General features: G+C 39.4%; 1 protein-coding gene across 5 annotated transcripts; it reads right to left on the bottom strand.

Moving 5' to 3' along the window:
* Positions 1-541: 541 nt before the first annotated feature.
* sprn (shadow of prion protein) lies at positions 542-23,928 on the bottom strand. Of its 5 annotated transcripts, none has more exons than XR_004211666.1 (3): positions 23,831-23,928; positions 23,688-23,737; positions 542-1,344 (listed from the first exon to the last, which is right to left on the bottom strand). XR_004211666.1 is itself a non-coding variant. In XM_031835920.1 (3 exons), exons 2-3 carry the CDS (start codon positions 23,719-23,721, stop codon positions 880-882), a joined length of 495 nt encoding a protein of 164 aa, XP_031691780.1. In that variant the 5' UTR covers positions 23,722-23,737; positions 23,831-23,905; the 3' UTR covers positions 542-879. The 5 variants fall into 5 exon arrangements, 1 of the variants encoding a protein (XP_031691780.1); XM_031835920.1 differs by having other exon boundaries at positions 542-1,340; positions 23,831-23,905; XR_004211667.1 differs by lacking the exon at positions 542-1,344 and adding an exon at positions 23,352-23,585 and having other exon boundaries at positions 23,831-23,921.
* Between the last annotated feature and the right edge of the window lie 262 nt (positions 23,929-24,190).

Genomic DNA, 24,190 nt, shown 5'->3' with positions numbered 1-24,190 from the left:
TTGGACAGATGAACGTGGTACCTTCAGGTGCTTGTAAATTGCTCCCAAGGATGGAACGGACTTGTGGAGGTCTACAATTGTTTTTCCTGAGGTCTTGGCTGATTTCTTTTGATTTTCCCATGTCAGGCAAAGAGGCACTTAGTTTGAAAGTATTATATAAATTAGCCTAACAGAAGCTTCTAAAGCCATGATATCATTTTCTGGAATTTTCCAAGCTGTTTAAAGGTACAGTCAACTTAGTGTATGTAAACTTCTGACCTACTGGAATTGTGATACAGTGAATTATAAGTGAAATCATCTGTCTGTAAACAATTGTTTTAACAATTACTTGTATCATGCACAAAGTAGATGTCCTAACTGATTTGCCAAACCTATAATTTGTTAAGAAGAAATTTGTGGAGTGTTTGAAAAACTAGTTTTAATGACTCCAACCTTAGTGTTTGTAAACTTCCAGCTTAATCTGTATATTGAACAGGTATACGCCCACACTCACACCAATCTGTTGTTTGTGAACCGGACAAGCATGGGTACAAAGAAAAGCTGCTTTTTAACATACTTTATTACTAATTTCACTCATATTGTAATTCATTATTCAGTAATATTTCATACAAATCTTGAACACTGGACAGCTACTTTAAGTGAAAGATTTTTTCCAAACAAATAATGTGATGCTGACTTGTCAACACTCCTTTAAACTTATACATTTTAGTTTCCACCATTTTCTGGCCATCCTGACTTCTGACCTAGAGGCTAAACAAGCTTTGCCTTCCCAAGGCATGATAACAGACCTGTAGAATGAGCCACAAGGCTCCTATACATGTATGCTGATTATTTTGCCTTTATAAGTCATAAATGTTATTATCTAACAAATATACGCATCTAAAGTATATTCTCTAATACGTGAACATATCTGGGGAATACAGAAGCGACGATGATGACAGAGATGTATGAGAGTGACGGTTGGTTCAGATTGGATCCTGACACTCTGGTCATGTAGCAAACGGTCCTGTTGTAATCCTCCCCATCATAATCCGAGTTGACATGACTGCACCGGTAGGCTGAGCGGTACAACCTATCAGCTGTTAATGCAACTGCTGCACCAGCAGCCGCCGCGCTAGCAACACGCACTGGGGATGAGCGCCCAGGCATGGTCTTGAACCAGGCCTTTGTTGAATGGGTTCTGATTCGGAAACGGCCACTGCTACGAGACGAGCCCCGAGATGAACCCCTGCCCCCCCCGCGGCCGCCCTTGGACAGGACAGGCTCACACAGCAAGGCAAAGAGCAGGAGACACAACCAGCACGTAGCCACCAGCCGCTGCTCCATCACCAGACGCCTATCTGTCTGGAAACAACAGTACAAGACATAATGGGGTTAATCTCCATACAGCGGCTTCCTCTCCTCCATCTCAATACAGTGGCTTTCTCTCTTGTCCTTTACTTCATCTCAATAGTCTACAGTGGATTAATCTCACTCGTCTTCAGTGGCTTCCTCACCTCTTCGTCATCCTCCATCTCAATAGTCTACAATAACTTCCTCTCCACTCCTCCTTCTCAATTGTCTACAGTGTCTTTCTCTCCTCTATCTCAATTAGGGTTGCAAAGCTAACGGTAATTTACTAAAGTTAATTAAAGAACATATATGGCAATCTATCGCAATTTTGGTATAATCAACAATGACATTATTTTCAATTACCTCTGCAACTCGTCTAACTATGGACTTTTTTCACAACTGCCACCAGTTCGATGCCAAAACATTGACAACAAATACATATTGACAGAGTAAAATAAGTAAAAGTGTGTAAAAAAAATATATCAAGGATATTTCATGCTGAAACATAAATATTAAACACCATTGGTATTCACTAAGTTGATGGGTTTATATTTAGGATAATGTTTTACAGCTTTGTCATTCTCTTTTTTTCTCATCTTATTTCATTATTTCATATTTTGTATATTACATGTGATTGTCAGAGAGAGGGCCAGAGATAATTACTGCCGCCTGTGATAATCTGAAGCACCAAAAAGGGCCACTAAATGTCTTGTGATAGATTGTGTACAATTCTTGAAAGATACCAAAATACTGGTAGTTTACTGGTAGTTTCTAGTAATATACCCTCCCTTTGCAATCCTAATCTCAATAGTCTACAGTGGCTTCCTTTACTTCCACCTGTCAAGTTATTTTATATCAGCACAGTTGAAGGAATGGAGGCACAGAGAGGAGGCCACTTTAGACTATTGAGATGAAGCCTTGATGTACAGCCTGCTCACATCTCTAGTCCCCCCTTTTCATTGAGTATGCCAAGTTGTTGCTGTCTTGGGGTAGGTCTTTCTTTTAAAATATATGTTTTTATTTCAATGATCATCTACAGGTATAAAGGATAAATAAAATACAGTTCACCCTTCCATAGATATCAATGTAGAGATATTAAAATGACGTCACTGGTCCACTCTCCCCCCATGCAATGGCATGGATAGAGGAACAGCAGCTGAGATGTTGAACGAAGGACAAAGACTGCATCCCAAATGACACCCTATTCCCTATAGTGCTCCATATGGGTTAAAGTAGGTCAGTTATAAACAGAACAGGCAACAACACAGGACGCTCCCTGCCTCTCTCTACCAACACAGAGGATGCTTTCTCTAACGCTCTACTTCTCTGACTACCCCTCTACCTCTTCCCTGTCTCCAGAGTAGACTATATGTAATGCCCAATATAGATCCTTCATTCTCTATAACACATCTTGTGTCAGGTGAACAAATAACTTGGTTGAAAATACAATGTAGTAATTGGTTTGCTTATAGCGATAGAATGTGTGAATTTGAATAGGGCTGTGCGAACAGAATATATAACCAATATTACGCGCTTGATTCGGAAAGATGTAACGGTTTTTGTGCCTTTCGTGCGCATTGATGAGAGATGAGCCATTTCTGTATCTATATCGCCATTTCTTATTTCCTGCTTACTTTATTTTACATTGCATACCTATTTAATTGTCTGGAATCAGACTACTATAATTCATAAGAATTAAGATAATAATGATGGCAATGTACTGACTAGACTAATTATAAAAACAAATGTATAGTCTTACCCCACACCGCTAGTTTTCTTCCACGGAATGTTGTTGGAAATAACCAATAATCATTCCGTTAAACCGGAATCAATAGCCAGGCTCGCAGCTAGTGAGATGGTAGAATAAACCACGTGATATCCCTCATGCGACTGAAGATGACAAAACATGGTAGAAGCTATTCTTATCTAATTGAGAGAGAAAACATTATTGTTTATCATAAGCGATGAGCTCTATCTGTGGCAGAAATGTTTGAGGTATGGTGATGATGATGAAAGATGGGATGTTAATGATACAAATTATGGTAGTGATGATGATGAAGATGATGACTGGTGGTGTTGCTGCTCCTGCTTCTTGTTCACTTTATGTGCCCATATCCATATTGTTTAATCTAAACATAAAGCATAAATGACATCTCAAAGATAAACCTACTAGGCACAGACGTGAATTCAACTTCTTTCCATGTTGGTTCAATGTAATTTCATTGAAATGATGTGGACACAATGTTGATTCAACCAGTGTGTGCCCAGTGGGAAGACTGGAATGAAAAAATTTATTATTTTGAAAAAATCAATTCATAAAAATCAACAGCAAAATAGATTGAATAGCAAAAACAAAGACCAAATCGATCAAATTAAATCTCAGAGTTAGGGGATACATGCATGAGAGTCAGTCAATCCCCATAGAGCTAAAATCACCATCTTCCTAAACAGCTACCAGCCTACCCTTCCTATCATAGAAGTTGGAACCAACGATAGAAATATAATTATATTGTTGAAACATCACAAAAGTTGTGCGCATCAAGCAATTTCCCCTAGCCATAGGAATCTAATTGTTGGGGTATGTCTGAGTGAAATGGTTCACTCAATCATGGTATGTGTTGAGAACTTATTGCTCCCTCAACTTCACAGTAATCAGTAGTAAATGGACTACTCATCACTATCAAAGCATAATTGAAATATGTTAACCTTTATGGAAATTTTAATAGTGGTGATGGAAAAACAATAAACGCAAAATAAAGGGTGAAACAAAAAAAGGAGAAGGATGTGTGTGTGAGTCAACACAATTCCTGTGTGTACACTACTGTTACATCTCTCTCTCTCTCTCTTGGTCTGTCTCTCTCTCGGTCTGTCTGTCTGCCTGCATATCAGTCCTCAGAGCATTGTGTTATTGCACGAGACACACTATTGTGACACTATTGGGATAATTTCACCTCTCATTTCACCTCTCTTCCACTAATCAGCCTTGACTACCACCCATGGATCCCTTTACAGCACATGGTTGACCTGAACCTCAAACCTAACACACCCATATCTCCAACCTCAGAAAACATATTGATAATAAACCGTCTCTGTGCAGTTGGTGCAGTCAGTCAAGGCATTGAGGAATATGATGTGTGTGTGTGGTGTTAACATGTAAAATGTTACATTACCATCTGGTACGAACCAAACGTCGACACAAGGTTACAGTTTGTCATGCTCTTCCTTATCAAATCATGCGACACACTTATTGCTTTTTCGCCTCATTGATATGAACTTGTGGTGTGAAACAGATAAATTAATATCTTATAAACATGACTCACTCAAGATGGGCAGTTTTTGATGCCTATGAGGTTGTCTATCTGCAGAGCAGAGAGAGGAGCACAACTCTCAGTCGTTCTGATTGCTCCCAGAAACCGATGGGGTGGGCCAGAGCCAGAACACTTGGGTAAAGTGGCAGTTTGAAAATGTGTCATTGGCTTTGATACTCTGATTGGTTGGAGATGATCCAATCGCTGATTACTTTGTTTTGTACAACACTCATCATTTTGTCGTCGCCACAAACGACTTCAATGATGGCAGTCTCAGACTGAAATGTGTAGTGAATGCTAGAGTTGTCAGGCAAAGGCCTATGCCCTGCACTTATTGTTATTAATGCATTCCTGTTTTTAAGGTGCTGCTGATTAGAGGGGGAGGAGAGGAGATTAGAAGAGTGTATTGGGAGGGGACTCCCTAAAACACGCCATTTCGATACAGCTATGACCAGAAGGGACTTTTCGTAGCAGGTTAGGACAGCATTTTTGTAACCTTAACTTTTTTCCTAACCTTAACTTAATTATCCTAACCTGCTACATTAATTCTCCTAACTTGCTGCGTAAGTTCTCATAACATGCTACAAAAAAAGTTACTTCCAGTCATAGCTGTATCGAAGTGGAGTGTTTTTAGAGAGATCCGACTGGGAAAACTGGGAACATTTGTTTCAAATGGTCATCCAACTTGGAATTCCATCTTTCATTCTAAAGCACCAACTTTCCAACCTGAAGATCACTGAGATACGTGGGGGCTTGCCAAAGAGGACTGGACTTGTGATGCTGCAAACAGTTTGGGGGAGACATAGTGCAGCATTTGGTGGATGCCAAATGCAGAGAGAGGCTCAGATACAGTGCCTTGCGAAAGTATTCGGCCCCCTTGAACTTTGCGACCTTTTGCCACATTTCAGGCTTCAAACATAAAGATATAAAACTGTATTTTTTTTGTGAAGAATCAACAACAAGTGGGACACAATCATGAAGTGGAATGACATTTATTGGATATTTCAAACTTTTTTAACAAATCAAAAACTGAAAAATTGGGCGTACAAAATTATTCAGCCCCTTTACTTTCAGTGCAGCGAACTCTCTCCAGAAGTTCAGTGAGGATCTCTGAATGATCCAATGTTGACCTAAATGACTAATGATGATAAATACAATCCACCTGTGTGTAATCAAGTCTCTGTATAAATGCACCTGCACTGTGATAGTCTCAGAGGTCCGTTAAAAGCGCAGAGAGCATCATGAAGAACAAGGAACACACCAGGCAGGTCCGAGATACTGTTGTGAAGAAGTTTAAAGCCGGATTTGGATACAAAAATATTTCCCAAGCTTTAAACATCCCAAGGAGCACTGTGCAAGCGATAATATCTAAATGGAAGGAGTATCAGACCACTGCAAATCTACCAAGACCTGGCCGTCCCTCTAAACTTTCAGCTCATACAAGGAGAAGACTGATCAGAGATGCAGCCAAGAGGCCCATGATCACTCTGGATGAACTGCAGAGATCTACAGCTGAGGTGGGAGACTCTGTCCATAGGACAACAATCAGTCGTATATTGCTCAAATCTGGCCTTTATGGAAGAGTGGCAAGAAGAAAGCCATTTCTTAAAGATATCCATAAAAAGTGTCGTTTAAAGTTTGCCACAAGCCACCTGGGAGACACACCAAACATGTGGAAGAAGGTGCTCTGGTCAGATGAAACCAAAATTGAACTTTTTGGCAACAATGCAAAACGTTATGTTTGGCGTAAAAGCAACACAGCTCATCACCCTGAACACACCATCCCCACTGTCAAACATGGTGGTGGCAGCATCATGGTTTGGGCCTGCTTTTCTTCAGCAGGGACAGGGAAGATGGTTAAAATTGATGGGAAGATGGATGGAGCCAAATACAGGACCATTCTGGAAGAAAACCTGATGGAGTCTGCAAAAGACCTGAGACTGGGACGGAGATTTGTCTTCCAACAAGACAATGATCCAAAACATAAAACAAAATCTACAATGGAATGGTTAAAAAATAAACATATCCAGGTGTTAGAATGGCCAAGTCAAAGTCCAGACCTGAATCCAATCGAGAATCTGTGGAAAGAACTGAAAACTGCTGTTCACAAATGCTCTCCATCCAACCTCACTGAGCTCGAGCTGTTTTGCAAGGAGGAATGGGAAAAAATGTCAGTCTCTCGATGTGCAAAACTGATAGAGACATACCCCAAGCGACTTACAGCTGTAATCGCAGCAAAAGGTGGCGCTACAAAGTATTAACTTAAGGGGGCTGAATAATTTTGCACGCCCAATTTTTCAGTTTTTGATTTGTTAAAAAAGTTAATGAAATAAATGTCGTTCCACTTCATGATTGTGTCCCACTTGTTGTTGATTCTTCACAAAAAAATACAGTTTTATATCTTTATGTTTGAAGCCTGAAATGTGGCAAAAGGTCGCAAATTTCAAGGGGGCCGAATACTTTCGCAAGGCACTGTATATATTGATATATATATATTGATAAGATGGGGAGAAGTATACCTGTACCTGTCGAAAGTTTAAAAAGTTTTTTCTTTATTTGTACTATTTTCTCAATTGTAGAATAATAGTGAAGACACCAAAACTATAAAATAACACATATGGAATCATGTAGTAATGATAGATTGTTGTTTCTCTTTGCTTATTTGAGCTGTTCTTGCCATAATATGAACTTGGTCTTTTACCCAATACGGCTATCTTATGTGTACCACACCTACCTTGTCACAACACAACTGAAATTCCACAAATGAACTTTTAACAAGGCACACTTGTTAATTGAAATGCATTCCAGGTGATTACCTCATGAAGCTCAGGCAAATGAGAAATAAGCACACTCAGGCTATCTGGAAGGCCAAAGTTAGTTACTTTAATGAGCAGTTCTCTCTCTGTGGGTCTAACCCCAAGAGGTTCTGGAAAACGGTTAAAGACCTGGAGAATAAACCTTCCTCCTCACAGCTGCCCCTGTTCCTTAATGTTGATGATGTGGTTGTTACTGACAAGAAGCACATGGCTGAGCTCTTTAACTTATCTAGGGTAGGGGGCAGCATTTGGAATTTTGGATGAAAAGCGTGCCCAAATTAAACTGCCTTCTACTCAGGCCCAGAAGATAGGATGTGCATATAATTAGATTTGGATAGAAAACACTCTAAAGTTTCCAAAACAGTTAAAATAATGTCTGTGAGTATAACAGAACTTGATTTGGCAGGCGAAAACCTAAGAAAAATCCATTCAGGAAGTAGGATTGTTTTTGTTGTTGTAGTTTTCTATGCAATGCCATTACAGTATCGATTGGAATTGCAGTTCCTATGCCTTCCACTAGATGTCAACAGTCTTTAGAAATTGTTTCAGGCTTGTAATCTGAAAAATGAGGGAGTAAGAGCAGTCGGAATAAGTAGACCCTGCCGTGTCACAGAGCTTTTCGTGCGCGTGACGGAGAGAGTGCCTTTCTTGTTTACCTTTTATATTTAATTTTAATTTTTAATTTTACCTTTATTTAACCAGGCAAGTCAGTTAAGAACACATTCTTATTTTCAATGACGGCCTGGGAACAGTGGGTTAACTGCCTGTTCAGGGGCAGAACGACAGATTTGTACCTTGTCAGCTCGGGGGTTTGAACTCACAACCTTCCGGTTACTAGTCCAACGCTCTAACCACTAGGCTACCCTGCCGCCCTATTGACAACGTTATTGTCCGGTTGAAATATTATCGATTATTTAGGCTAAAAACACCCTGAGGATTGATTATGAACATCGTTTGAAATGTTTCTACGAACTTTACGGATACTATTTGGATTTTTTTGCCTGCCTGTTGAGACTGCGTTTGAGCCTGTGGATTACTGAAGAAAACGCGCAAAACGGAGGTTTTTGGATATAAAGAGACTTTATCGAACAAAAGGAACATGTATTGAATAAACAAATGTCTTCTGAGTGCAACCATATGAAGATCATCAAATGTAAGTGATTAATTTGATCTCTATTTCTGACTTGTGTAACTCTTCTACTTGGCTGGTTACTGTTTGTAATGATTTGTCTGCTGGGCTTTGTTCTCAAATAATCGTAAGGTATGCTTTCGCCGTAAAGCATTTTTTAAATCTGACACAGTGGTTGGATTCACAAGAAGTTAATCTTTAAACCTATGTAAAATAGTTGTATCTTTTCTGAATTATTATACTGAGTATTTCTGTATTTGAATTTGGTGCTCTGCAATCTCACTGGATGTTGGCCAGGTGGGATGCTAGAGAGGTTAATCACCACTTCATTAAGTCAGGATTCCTATTTGACTCAGCCATGCCTCCTTTCCTGTCCAACATTTCCTCATCTCCCACCCCTTACTAATGTGACTATCCCCAATGCTTCTCCCTCTTTTCCCCCTGCAAGTTTCTCCCTGCAGGCAGGCACTGAGTCCAAGGTGCTAAAGGAGCTCCTTTAACTTGATCCCCAAAAAACATCTGGGTCAGATGGTTTAAACCCTTTCTTCTTTAAGGTTGCTTCCCCTATAGTCACCAAGCCTATCTAAAACTTTTTTAACGTGTCACTCCTTTCAGGGGAGGTTCCCATTGCTTTGAAGGAAGCCACAGTTCATCTTTTATTTAAAGAGGGAGGTCAAGCTGATCGTAACTGTTATAGGCCTATTTCTATTTTGCCCTGTTTTTATCAAAAGTGTTGGAAAAACTTGTCAATAATCAACTGATTGGCTTTCTTTATGTCTATAGTATTGTCTCGGGTATGCAATCTGGTTTCTGCTCAGGTTATGAATGTGTTACTGCAACCTTAAAGGTCCTCAATGATGTCACAATTTCCATTGATTCTAAGCAATATTGTGTTACTATTATTATTGACTTGCCAAAGCTTTGGATACGGTAGACCATTCCATTCTTGTGGTCCGGCTAAGGAGTATTGGTGTCTCTGACTACCTCTCTCAATGAGTGCAGTGTATAAAGTCAGAAAATCTGCTGTCTCAGCCACTACCTGTCACCAAGGGAGTACCCCAAGGCTATATCATAGGCCCCACGCTCTACTCAATTTACATAAACAACATAGCTCAGGCAGTAGGAAGCTCTCTCATCCATTTATATGCAGATGACACAGTCTTGTACTCAGCTGGCCCCTCCCTGGATTCTGTGCTAAATGCTCTACAACATGCTTTCTCTACACTTGTTATGAACACCTCCAAAACAAAAAGGTAATGTGGTTTGGTAAGAAGAATGCCCCTCTTCCCACAGGTGTGATTACTACCTCTGAGGGTTTAGAGGTTGAGGTAGTCACCTCATACAAGTACTTGGGAGTATGGCTAGACGGTGCACTGTCCTTCTCTCAGCACATATCAAAGCTGCAGGCTAAAGTTAAATCCAGGCCTGGTTTCCTCTATCGTAATTGCTCCTCTTCTCACCCCAGCTGCCAAACTAACCCTGATTCAGATGACCACCCTACCCGTGCTAGATTACGGAGACATAATTTATAGATCGGCAGGTAAGGGTGCGCTCGAGCGGCTAGACGTTCTTTACCATTCGGCCATCAGATTTGCCACCAATGCTCCTTATAGGACACATCACTGTACTCTCTACTACTCTGTAAACAGATCATCTCTGTATACCTGTCACAAGACCCACTGGTTGATGCTTATTTATAAACCCTCTTAGGCCTCACTTCCCCTATATGAGATATCTACTGCAGCCCTCACCCTCCACATACAACACCCGTTCTGCCAGTCACATTCTGTTAAAGGTCCCTAAAGCCCACATCTCTGGGTCGCTCCTCTTTTCAGTTCGCTGCAGCTAATGGCCTGGACGAGCTGCAACAAACACTCAAACTGGACAGTTTTATCTCGGCCTCTTCATTCTAGGACTCAATCATGGACACTCTTACTGACAGTTGTGGCTGCTTTGTGTGATGTATAGTTTTATCTACCTTCTTGACCTTTGTGCTGTTGACTGTGCCTAGTAATATTTGTACTATGTTTTGTGCTGCTACCATGTTGTGTTGCTACCATGCTGTGTTGTCATGTGTTGCTGCCTTACTGTCTTAGGTCTCTATCTAGTGTTGTCTCTAATTTTGTCATGTATGTTTCGTTCTATATTTATATTGTATTTTTTATTTATTTTTGATCCTAGGCCCCCATCCAGACAGGAGGCCTTTTGCCTTTTGGTTAGCCATCATTGTAAATAAGAATGTATTTTTAACTGACTTTCCTAGTTAAATACATGTTAAATAAAAATAGCTGGTTGAGAGAATGCCAAGAGTGTGCAAAGCTGTCATCAAGACAAAGGGTGGTTACTTTGAAGGATCTCAAATATAAAATATATTTTGATTTGTTTAACACTTATTTGGTAACTACATGACTGCATGTGTGTTATTTCATAGTGTTGATTTCTTCACTATTATTCTACAATGTAGAAAATAGTAAAAATAAAGAAAAACACTTGAATGAGTAGGTGTGCCCAAACTTTTGACTGGTACCGTGTATCCATAAGAAAGCGCTGCTCTGCCTTATAAAGCATTATCAACAAGGCAGGTCCTACAGGACCTAGTTGTGTTGCACCTGGACTAATGTTCAGTTGTGTGGTCAGGTGCCACAAAAAGGGACGTAGATAAATTGCAATTGGCTCAGTACAGGTCAGCATGGCTGGCCGTTGGATTTACACAGAGAGCTGATATTAATAATGCTTAGGTGACTCACCACCTAGATTCGGTCTTATGAAGCAACATTTGAATTTCTGTTTTTTACATTGGATAAAAGTAGAGACTCAGAGTTACAAAATGGTATATCACACACAGCATTTGAGGAAACAATTGGAAAGTAATTCTGCTTTGAAAGTTGATCAATAAAACTGTCTTTCAATGTTTTGGTACTACTATTGGAGAGCCCTTATTTGTCTACACCCATTCAGCATTGTTCACACCCTCTTAAGCATTAGCGGTTGATCCAACCATTCTGTACTGACTTGCCAGCTACTTCCAGACATCTAAGAGAGAGAAAATAGCTCACTGAACATTACTCGTTCTATTGTTTCGTGTTCAGAGCGCACCCAGGATGCTCTGGCCAATAAGTAGGGTTGCAGAGCTGGTTAGGCTTTTTTTCATGTTATCCAGAGCATTGGGGATTGTAATTGGTGATTGAACAAGGTTCGTATCACTCTGATTTTGAATGGACCAAAAGAGAAACACCTGAGAAACACCTGAGGGAATGACATCTAAAACAATTGCAAAATCTTTAGGTGTTACAGGGACCTTGTAAGGTGATAAGTGAAAGACCCTCAGCATTTACCAGTTGGCTCACCAATAGGATATTATTTCAGAACCAATATTCTAAAAACAAAGAAATATTTGTATACAATATGTTCCGATTATTCCATATATAATATCTGTGTGGAGAAAAATTATGCTTATAAATTAAGGACCATGACAAGAAAACCTGCCGATGAAAAGCAGAAGGTTTCACTGGAACTTTGTCAATATTATAATTGCAAACCAACATGAAGTTAAGGCCACCAAAGTAGAGAAAACATGATGAGGAATAAAATTCCACATAGAAGTAGGTCTTCTTAACAATTTTTTTATCCAATTGATCTTAAAAGTATTATTTAAGGTAGTAAAGTCCAGAAAATTCAGCCCAGTGTTCATTACAACAGTTTTCCTAATGTAATGGGTACGGTTTCTCCATAGAAAGTTGTAAAGCATCTGGTCTATCCCCTTGCTTATTTTACCATCAAGATATAAAGATAGAGCTCCATATGTTAGTCTAGATGTACCTTCAGCCTTGGTTATTAGGACTCTTCTTTTTAAAGATAAGTCCCTCTGTAGCCATTGATTTAGCTTCTCCTGGGTTTTTTAATAAGAGGGTTAAAATTTTGTAAGCCTCTAGACCTCTGATCCTTTGTAATAGTTATGAATATGTAAGTACTTCTTTTACTGGAATACCATAATATGACGGTGTTACACAATCTTTAACAGCCATGGGTTCACATTTATTAATGTTAAGATATAGACCAGATGCTTTGGAAAAGGACTGTATTGTACACATTGATCGGTATGGGAATTTGGTTAGTGTCTTTTCAGAAAAAGTGTAGTATCGTCAGCCAATAATAATTTCTTTACCAGCTATGGAAATACCTTGTACAGGACTATTATTTAAAGAATTTGTAAGAAGTTGGGTGATTAATAAAAACAGATACGGAGAGATAGGACAACCTTGCCTAATTCCTCTCTTTAACTGAAATCTAGCTATAACCATTCGTATAGAGAGCCTAACAGAAAAAATCCCCAAAGCCACATTTCTCAAGGTAGTGGAACTTGTGCTCTACTGTGTCAAATGCTTTATAAAACTCTAAAAATAATATGAAGCTATTCTCGGTTATTAGGTCTGAGTAGTCACGTATGTCTTAAACTAGTCTGATATTGTTAGAAATATGTCTGTTCCTCATAAAGCCAGACTGTGTTTCATCAATGATTGCATCCAGGACTTCTTTATTTATTTTTGCAAATAGTAAGGCTAATATTGTCACGTTCTGACCTTTATTTCCTTTGTTTTGTCATTATTTAGTATGGTCAGGGCGTGAGTTGGGGTGGGCAGTCTATGTTTGTTTTTCTATGATTTGGGTATTTCTATGTTTCGGCCCAGTATGGTTCTCAATCAGAGGCAGGTGTCATTAGTTGTCTCTGATTGAGAATCATACTTAGGTAGCCTGGGTTGCACTGTTTGTTTGTGGGGGATTGTCTATGTTGATGGCTTGTTTCAGCGCAGCTCGCATTAGCTTCACGGTTGTTATTTTGTTTACTGTTTTTGTATAGTGTTTAGTGTTTTCTTTATTAAAATTCACTATGAACACATATCACGCCGCATTTTGGTCCTCCGATCCTTCTCGCCTCTCCTCTTCAGATGAAGAGGAGGACGGCCGTGACAAATATCTTATAGTCATTATTAACCTCTTGGATTTAGGGGGCGCTATTTAAATATTTGGATGAAAAACGTTCCCGTTTTAAACAAGATATTTTGTCACGAAAAGATGCTCGGTCATGCATATAATTGACAGCTTTGGAAAGAAGACACTCTGACGTTTCCAAAACTGCAAAGATATTTTCTGTGAGTGCCACAGAACTGATGTTACAGCGAAACCCAGATAAAAATCCAACCAGGAAGTGCCACATTTTTTGAAACCACCTCATGCCAATGACTCCTTATATGGCTGTGAATGAGCTTACGTTTTCCACGTTTTCCCCAATGTGTCCAATTGTGACGTCTTTTTAGGCATTTCCCTTGAAGAATGGCTGTAAGGGACCAAATATGGCATGTGGTCACATGGTGTCTCCCGCAGAAAACCTTGCGTAAAATACTGAGGTAGCCATTTTTCCAATCGCTTCTTATGAGAAACCAACTGCCTTGACGGGTATATTATCGAATATATTTGTTAAAAACACCTTGAGGATGGATCCTAAACAACGTTTGCCGTGTTTCTGTCGATATTATATAGCTAATTTTGAAAAAAGTTTGCCGTTATAGTTGTAGCATTTTTCGGGTGGATTTCATGGTGAAGAAACGGGAGCTTTTTCGCCTACAAAAATAATATTTTTGGAAAAAAGGAACATTTGCTATCTAACTGGGAGTCTCCTGAGTGATAGCATCCGAAGTTCTTCAAAGGTAAATTATTTAATTTGGTTGCTTTTCTTATTTTCGTGAAAATGTTGCATGCTGCCAGCAGAGCCTAGCATAGCATTATGCCATGATAAACTTACACAAATGCTTGTCTAGCATTGGCTGTAATGCATATTTTGAAAATCTGAGATGATATCTGTGGACTCCTGACAGTACGTAGAGCTATACAATTTCCTGTAAAAAATTGCTACACTATTTAGTGATACATTTTTGGTCATCTGTAATAACAACATCAATGTTTAACTTATGGATAGTGTAATTTGTAGAGTGACATTTCTCAAGTCTAAAGAAATAGGATCAATTCTGTTCTCCCTCCTCAATCCATTTTTTCCTAGATCTAATAAAGGCTCCTTCTGCTTTTAATCTATATATCTTATCCAGTTAATTTTGTAACTCAATCAGTTCCATCTTCTCCTCCCCCGAGAGGCCGGCTGGGGACCTCTGAGAAAGGGAAATTATCTTAATGATCACCTTTTCCTCCTCAGCTCTTGTGGTCTTAGAAAAATTACTACCATATTTTCTAAGGTATTTGGACACCTCAAATTTAAAGAGCTCCCAGTTCTTGCAATAAGATTTTTGTCCACAAGCCCTTTCCCAGAAGTGTGAAAGCAGAACTTTAACCTCAAACTTAACTATATCATTATTTAATAACAAGCTATTTAGCTCCCAGTAGGATGCTCTACCAAGGTTAGTATCGGGGGTAAATATTTTGATATCAATGTAAATGGCCCTATGGTCTGTGAGGGGAGTAGTATCGTAATTTCTGGACTATTAAGCGCACCTCAATATAAGCCGCACCCACTGAATTCTAAAAAAATATATGTATTTTGTACATAAATAAGCCGCACATGTCTATAAGCCGCAGGTGCCTACCGGTACATTGAAACAAATGAACTTTACACAGCCTTTAAACGAAACACAGCTTGTAACAAAAATAAATGGGCTTTTAAACTAAACACGGCTTGTTACAAAAATTAATAGGCCTTTAAACGAAACACGGCTTGTAGTAACAAAAATAAACAGGCTTTTTAAACGAAACACGGCTTGTAACAAAAATAAATAGGCTTTAACGAAACACGGCTTGTAACAAAAATTTAAAAAATTGCAGTAAACAGTAGCCTACCAAGAAAGTCATTGATCACTATCTTCCTCCTCCTGTGCACTGAAACCACTGAAGTCATCTCCTTCGGTGTCGGAGTTGAATAGCCTCAGAATTGCTTCATCCGATGTTGGATCGTTTTCATTGTTGCTCTCGTCACTTTCATCCGGAGGCAAATTCCCCGCTGAGCTCATGCTGCCCTCTTCAACACGCAGCAGTCCAGCCTTTCGAAACCCGTTGATGATAGTGGATTTTTTGACAATGCTCCACGCTGTCAGGACCCACTGGCAGACTTGACCATAAGTTGCTCTTCGCATGCAGCCCGTTTTAGTGAAGGATTTCTCCCCACTTGTCATCCAAGCCTCCCACTGAACACGGAGCGCCACCTTAAATGCACGATTTACACTGATGTCGAGTGGCTGCAAATACTTTGGGCCATCTGCTTTTCTTCCCTCTGAAAGCTTTTGTTGTCTTTTTGCACTGAGTCAGTTCCTCACGCTGCTGTTTCCAACGTCTTATTACTCATTATGGCCAAGCTCCCGTGCAGCAGCTATATTTCCTTTTCCAACAGCCAGATCGATTGCCTTCAACTTGAAAGCTGCGTCATATACATTTCTCCGTGTCTTTGCCATGATGAGGGTGACAAAATTACTACCGTAATCAGAATGATGGGAAGTTTGAGCGCGCTCGATTTACGTCACATTATGTGACAGTGCTCGGTTTTTTGGCGGCATGAATCTTGTGAAAAAAATCCATAAATTAGCCGTGTCATTGTATAAACCGCGAGGTTCAAAGCGTGGGAATAAAGTAGCGGCTTATAGTCCGGAAATTACGGTACAAATATCTGTAGTAACACACTCACTATCAATACATTTGGATATAAGCCAAAAATTGGACTATTCTGGACTGTCTGAAACCTGTTTGATTACTCCAAGTGAATGATCTGTCGGTTGGAAACCTCTCTCCATAAGATCTGTAAGATCCAACTTTTCCATAAAAAGTATTAAACCCAAATTCTGATTGGTTGGCCTACCTGGGTGCCATCTATCAGTTGAATTATCTATAGTAATGTTAAAGTCCCCTTCTATCAATAATAACGAATTCGGAAATTTAGATAACTAATGAAGTATATGTTTTTCTATAGATTCAAGCAACTTCTCATGTTTGGTGTTGTAGCTATATAAGTTTACGGTATTGAGCGTAATGTCATTGTAACTGATCACAAGACAAATAAAGTGAACAAAGGGGTCACATTCCGAGTGTAGAATATTACCACCAAAGGTATTTTTTATTGCAGTGACACCAGCGGAGTGTTCAGATCCATGGGAAAGCCAAATATCATTGCCCCACTGCGACCTCCATATAAATTGGAATCAGCCGAAATTGAGTGAGACTTGAAAAAGCTAAAATCTGTTTGAAATTGTTTAGCAAATAAAAATAAGGCCTTGCGCTTCACATTGTTTCATAACCCCCTATCATTAAGAGAAACTAAAGACAAAGACAAAACAACAAAGATTATATAAAAGTATAAACTGTAGGATGAGTCAAAAAACGTAGGAGCAGTGAACGGAAGCGATAAGGAATCGAAATCTGCACCATTTAAGTCAACTTAAAGTGAAAATAGCTTATTCCATAAACTCTTTTGAATTTCAACTCAACAGAAAATTATGTTCAAGACCAAACCAAGGGTTCTCTGTAGTAAGAGAGACTAAATACCCTCTTTAGTGTAATCAGGAACAATTCTGAGAAATAAAATACAAAATAATAATTTAAATAAAAGGCTACCTACTATTTTAAGTGCATATGAAAACTGATCATTAAAAAAAAGAATAAAAAATGTTTTACATATATATGTTCCTAAGACCTTTTTCACTTGGAAATAAGTATTAATAACTCAACTAAACCAACTAGGCTCGTAATTTTTTTTTTTTATTCATACTTACAGATGGCATACACATTTGATATTAAGTCACATGAAAGTTCACATGTTCGAGAAGGCATTTCTGCTCAAAACTTCATTTTGATTCAAACAGCTTTCCTGTGAAATCATGACTTGCGACATACGCCGAGTTTCCTGAATCTGGTCACATATAAGCAAACAATGAAAGCTCTTACAATATTCGATGATGACATTTCTCAGGCTATAGGCTACATGTGCACCACCAAGTCAGTACAATAGGCTAAGTTCTGAGGGGGAGAGGGATCAAATTCTTAGGGTGAGACACATGGGCTACTAACAGCATACTACAATACGTACACATAGTATTACTTTCTTAGCTACTGTATACATTATATCTCCCTGGCATATTACATAATTTATGCAGCAATATACAAGAGATATTTTTGGACTCTTCAAGGTCTGGCGTTCTCTGGATTTATGGTGCTTTCACGACAACTGGGAACTCTGTAAAAAAAACAAGGTTGAATTATGATGTCAGTGATCTTCAGGTCGGTTCCCGACTTGGAATTCAGAGTTGGATTACCTTTGAAAACGTTCTTTCCCTTTTTTTCCCGAGTTCCCAGTTGTCTTGAATTCACTGAAATCTGAGATTTCACAGTTCCAAGTTTCCAGTTGATGTGGCAGAAATCATGCTGGATTAACAGCATGGCCAATGTATTCAACCTTTTCTGGCCCAGGGTGTTGGGTCTGTGTGTTAATGTGTCTCCCTTTAAGCTTGGAAAAGCTTTCAGATAGATGTTTTACATCTGTAAACCCAGACTTGGACCACACACCCTCTCCACCGAATAGCACCCAGGGGAAGCAAAAAAGTGATTGTTAGCCATTGATTCCTTACAAACCACTCATGGTCGAATTTGTGATTTCCGACTTGTTGTGTCATGTTCATGTCCAATGTCCGATGAGCACCAATAACTTTTATCCACATTTTCTCTTCATGTGACAAGGATTGAAAAGGATTTGTCAGTAGATTGTCGACAATATTAATGATGATGAGTGCTTGTCTAGTAACTTGCTATTTAAGATTATGAAAAGATGATGTTGACATGATCCAATCAACACTACAATAGGTTTAAATGATTTGATGTAATATTATCTGTGACAAATGACCTTGAGTCTTGTTGGACAGGCACTTCTAATGCAAATCTATGGCAGCACTCAAGCGGGCTTGAACTGCCTAGCTCCCCCTGTAGATTCGGAGGTGACGTAGTGTCCCCATGAGTGACAGAACACTGAGCCAATCACATCGCAACTAGACAAGATTACCAACGCCTACTCTCTGTATTTTTGCTGGATGCTCCTCCATCAAAGAAAGCACTGATTTAGGCTGAAACACCAGCATTTTGGAGCTGCCTTACTCAAGAAAGAGACCATGTTTTATGCAGCCTTATTAACTCAAGGACAATTTTTTTAAACATTATTTGCAAACTGATATGTGATGTTACGAATACAGGTATCCTGGGTGTGTGTGTGTATCCTGTGTGTTTTTCTCTCCTTCTCTCCTCACAGGTGGCAATCATCACTCCCCAATCAGTCACCAATCAATCATCAATCAGAAGACACCCCTCCTATTTCCATTACCCTATCACATCCCCTTTCCCTTGGTTTAAAAACCATGTCCCATGGTTTCCTCTGGAGCTCAATCTCGCTGTCACTATCTCTATGTCATACAATCTCTCGGTAGTTCTCTTGTTTGATTTAGCACCTCCATATCACTTTGTCCCCACCTGTGAGTATTGTTTTTGTTATGGTGTTTGATGGTGGGAAAAGGGGATACCAAGATAAGTCGCCCATGGGCATACATTACCCGTAGTAGTACTTTGTATAAAAACACTAGTTAGAACTGGGTGGACCACCCACTGTATTTTTGGTTAGTTAGTTAGCTGTTGGTGAAGTAGGCTAGTCTAGCTTAGGGATGGTTTTGGATACTTATTTCTTTCCTTGGGTCCAGCTCAGCCCCTTTTCCTGCTCCCCCCCATTACTGTGTGTTTTCAAATTAACCATGAGTGTTTGACGGTAATTTAGTTGTCTGGTTATTTCGTTCTCACTCATACTTTTTCACTATTATAGTTTGCATGAGTTATGTTACGGGTCTCGTAACCATCCCCCCCCTAGACTGTCGGGCCAAAAGGGATTCGTAACATGTGACATGAATTAATGCAAAAATAACATGCAAAACAGGCACAAAAAACAGTACCAGTCAAAAGTTTGGACACACCTACTCATTCCAGGGTTTCTATTTTATTTTTACATTGTAAAAATAATACTGACGACATCAAAACTATGTAATAACACATGAAAACATGTAAGCAAAAAAGTGTTACATATCAAAATATATGCTATATTTGAGACTATTCAAAGTAGCCACCCTTTGCCTTGATGACAGCTCTGCACACTTGGCATTCTCTCAACAAGCTTCATGAGGTAGTCACCTGGAATGCAATTCAATTAACAGGTGTGCCTTGTTAAAAGTAAATTTGTGGAAATACTTTCCTTCTTAATGCATTTGAGCCAATCAGCTGTGTTGTGAAAAGGTAGGGGGGTGTACAGAAGAGAGCCCTATTTGGTTAAATATCAAGTACATATTATGGCAAGAACAGCTCAAATAAGTAAAGATAAACAACAGTCCATTACTTTAAGACATGAAGGCCAGTCAATACAGAACATTTCAAGAACTTCTAAAGTTTCTTCAAGTGCAGTTGCAAAAACCATCAAGCACTATGACGAAACTGGTTCTCATGAGGACCACCACAGAAAAGGAAGACCCATAGATACCTCTGCTGCAGAGGATAAGTTCATTAGAGTTAACTGTACCAGGCAGGCAGACTCAGGGTCAGAGCAGGCAGAATGGTCAAAACCAGAAACTAGAAAACAGGGACTAGAGAGAACAGGAGTATGGGAAAATGCTAGTAGGCTTGATGAGACAAGACGAACCTGCAACAGACAAACTGAGAACACAGGTATAAATACACAGAGGATATTGGGGTATATGGGCGACACCTGGAGGTGGTGGAGACAAGCACAAAGACAAGTGAAACAGATCAGGGTGTGACATAATCAGGCCTTCATGGTCGAATTGCTGCAAAGGAACCTCTACTAAAAGACACCGATAAGAAGAAGAGACTTGCTTGGGCCAAGAAACACGAGCAATGGACATCAGACTGGTGGAAATCTGTCCTTTGATCTGATGAGTCCAAATTAGACATTTTGCATTCCAAAAGCTGTCTTCATAAGATGCAGAGTAGGTGAACGGATGATCTCCGCATGTGTGGTTCCCACCGTGAAGCAAGGAGGAGGAGGTATAATGGTGTGGGAGTGCTTTTTTGGTGATACTGTCTGTGACTTATTTAGAATTCAAGGCACACTTAACCAGCATGGCAACCACAGCATTCTGCAGCGATTCGCCATCCCATCTGGTTTGCTCTTATTGGGACTCATTTGTTTTTCAAAAGGACAATGGTCCAACACACCTCCAGGCTGTTTAAGGGCTATTTGACCAAGAAGGAGAGTGATGAAGTGCTGCATCAGATGACCTGGCCTCCACATTCACCTGACCTCAACCCAATTGAAATGGTTTGGGATTAATTAGACCGCAGAGTGAAGGAAAAGCAGCTAACGAGTGCTCAGTATATGTGGGATCTCCTTCAAGACTGTTGGAAAAGCATTCCAGGTGAAGCTGGTTGAGAGAATGCCAAGAGTGTGCAAAGCTGTCATCAAGGCAAAGGGTGGCAACTTTGATTTGATTTGTCTTTGGTGGTAACACTCTTTTGGTTACTACATGATTCTATATGTGTTTTGATGTCTATTTCATAGTTGTCTTCACTATTGTCCTAAAATGTAGAAAGTAGTAAAAATAAAGAAAAACCCTTGAACGAGTAGGTGTGTCCAAACTTTTGACTGCTACTGTACATATTTTGGGGGGGTAGGGGTTGATTCGAGTGGATTTGAGCCATTGATGGGCTGATTCTGGCCCTAAAATGGTAACTCAGTCATTCATTTTGGATTCGGGCTGGATTCAGCTGCCAGATCCGGGCCAGCAGTTTTAGATCTGGAATGCCGGAATCAGGCCAAATGGGGGCCAGATGTTTGTTCTACCTGGGCAGGTTCCACTCATTCAGCGTATCTTTAGAAATATGTCCATTCATTGGCATTGACCTCTGCATTTAATACAAATACATGTTAGAAACACAGCTAGCTAAGTAGCTAAACTAAGTTGGCTACGTCAAATTTATGGTCAACTCTAACGTTAGCTAGCTAACAGAATTTACATATGTCCTCATCAATTTCACAAATACGACTAAAGCTGCCACTGTCAAACTATTGAATACCAATACAGTAATGCTAGCTAACTCAATAAATCACCATGAAGCATGCGACAAGCCTGCCAAATAGCTTGGTTAAATTAACCCAGATGGAGAATAAGTCAAATCTAGCTATAATGTCAGCTGTTTTCAACTAGTCAGTCACTGTTGCACTAGAACTAGAATATTTGCAAGTGTTTTGGTGGATTTCACGCACAGGTGGCAAGAAAATTAACTCACTGGCTGGGTCAAATTTCCATAGCTCAACCTTAATAACTCAACACTAAACCTAACCTTGCTGTATTTACAGAAAACAACACAACTATTGACCCAATACCTGCAACCCAGCAATTTGGTCATCCAAATAACCCACATTTCTTTAGAGTGTATCTTACATCTCAAAGCCATGCATGCAAGAAACCTTTACATGTCTGGTGGACACATATTTCTCTGTCCTCAATTTGATTGAAGGCCTCAATCTGTATTTTTGTCTTCTATCTGATCGCTTCTAGAAAGAGAGAAGGAACAACACATGATCAAGATCTACTAGTTTAAAAAGCAATGAAATATCTAATTGTTACAAATAATGAATGTATGGGCTACATTTGTGAATAATACATGCATTTACTTACCTTATCTTGCACCACTAATATATTTCCAGGGTGTTGATGTATCCTCTTCCAACACCACGGGTAGGGGAAGGGTATCTTCAAAAGTGATGTTTTGCTTTGATGTCAAATCAACTCATATTGTTTCTAGCTAGCTAGCTACCTTAGCTGTTGTGCTAACAAACATCCTACTGAACAGTGACACTAGCATATTGGCATGCATATTGGTATTAAAAGACAGCAACGTATTCATCAACAAATGTGTTTAGGCAAATCATTAGTTAGCAAGCAACCCATCACATGAATTGTGCAAAAATATGATAGCTAAGCACTAGCCAGTCAGTCAGTGCTGACAGATTTAAACCATAATTAACCAAACGTGTTTCAATCTATCCCATAAAACATGAAATTGCTAACTAGGCATCATTTAGCTAATGACATGTAAAAATGTATTAGGAAATTTAATTAATAAGTTTGATATTCAACTTTGGTAGGTACTGTAGCTAGCTAGATTGGTTTCCATTTTCTAACAGATGTTTCCAATCCCTTTGATTGGTCATCAACGGTTCTGGTCTTGAAACTCATGTCTTCATCAGAAATGGCTTCTAGTAAACTGTTTGCCACTAGTGCTACAGATTCACCACACTAATTTGCTGCACACTATTTCGTTTGCAGCAAATTTGCCACAAACTTGTGAGAATTTTGTAGCAGCACATTCATTTTTGTAAGGGTAGGATCTGGCTAAAAATACTTGCAGTTACAGAACTCATTGCCCTTCATGGTTGTGAGGTCTGGGGTCTGCTCAGCAACTAAGAATTCACAAAATGGGACAAACACCAAATTGAGACTGCATGCAGAATTCAGAAAATATAATCTGTGTACAACATAATACACCAAATAATGCATGCTGAGCAGAATTAGGACGATAACCTTTAATGATCAAAATCCAGAATAAATAACCATTCAATTCTACAACCACCTAAAAGGAAGCGATTCCCAAACCTTCCATAACAAAGCCACCACCTACAGAGAGCTTAACCTAGAGAAGAGTCCCCTAAGCAAGCTAGTCCTGGGGGTCTCTGTTCACAAACACAAACAGACCCCACAGAGCCCCAGGACGGCAACACAATTATACCCATCCAAATCATGAGAAAACAAAAATATAATTACTTGACACATTGGAAAGATAAATAATTTGACATTTGAAATGTCTCTATTCCTTTGAAACTGTTGTGAGTGTAATGTTTACGCACAGGATCCCATGAAGCCCACGGCTCCACCAGAGGATACTCACTGTCCTTTAGCTGTGTTTTCTCTGCAACACACACACACACACACATACGTATTCATGTACTCTTCCATACCCACACAATAAACACACAAACGGCACAACAGCTTATGAAATGTGATCACTTACCAAGACTCATGGACCATGTAGAGAACAAACTCATCTGTTTTATTCTCCACCTGGAAACACAGACAGTCAGAAACATGGCAATCACATCTGAGAAACTAGTGTGTGTGTGTGTGTGTGCGTATGAGTGTGTGTGTGGGACTCACTCTGAACTTGTGTCACAGCAGGTTGAGGACCTGTAGTTTTGCCATGGAGATGTTAACTTGGACTAGGAGCTTTTGACTCAGAAGCCTCTCTTAACCAGAGAGACTCACAGCTTGTGCAATCATCTTTATGTTTTTTTTACCGCTTTGGTACTATTTTCACAAGTATGTGGTGAATCTCTAAACTCTTAGTACAAAACTCCAAACTATTAACACTACTGTAACATAGCCGGTCTTAACAAAACACAACATAATTATATGTTCTCAATCTAGTTTAAACAACCAGTGAATCCAAAAGCAAAAAATGGTGTCATAGCCTGAATAATTGTGTCACAGCCTGAATTTAAAATAGATTATTTTGAG

Source organism: Oncorhynchus kisutch, linkage group LG11, assembly GCF_002021735.2.
Source record: "Oncorhynchus kisutch isolate 150728-3 linkage group LG11, Okis_V2, whole genome shotgun sequence".
NCBI lineage: Eukaryota > Metazoa > Chordata > Actinopteri > Salmoniformes > Salmonidae > Oncorhynchus > Oncorhynchus kisutch.
This window is presented reverse-complemented; position numbering and strand designations above follow the sequence as displayed.

Bases quoted from the DNA above. Each gene is read 5' to 3' on its own strand.
- sprn (XM_031835920.1), bottom strand. From the start codon at position 23,721: ATGAGTTTGTTCTCTACATGGTCCATGAGTCTTG. The intron at 1,341-23,687 runs GTAAGTGATCAC...GTTTCCAGACAG, and splicing joins TACATGGTCCATGAGTCTTG to ATAGGCGTCTGGTGATGGAG.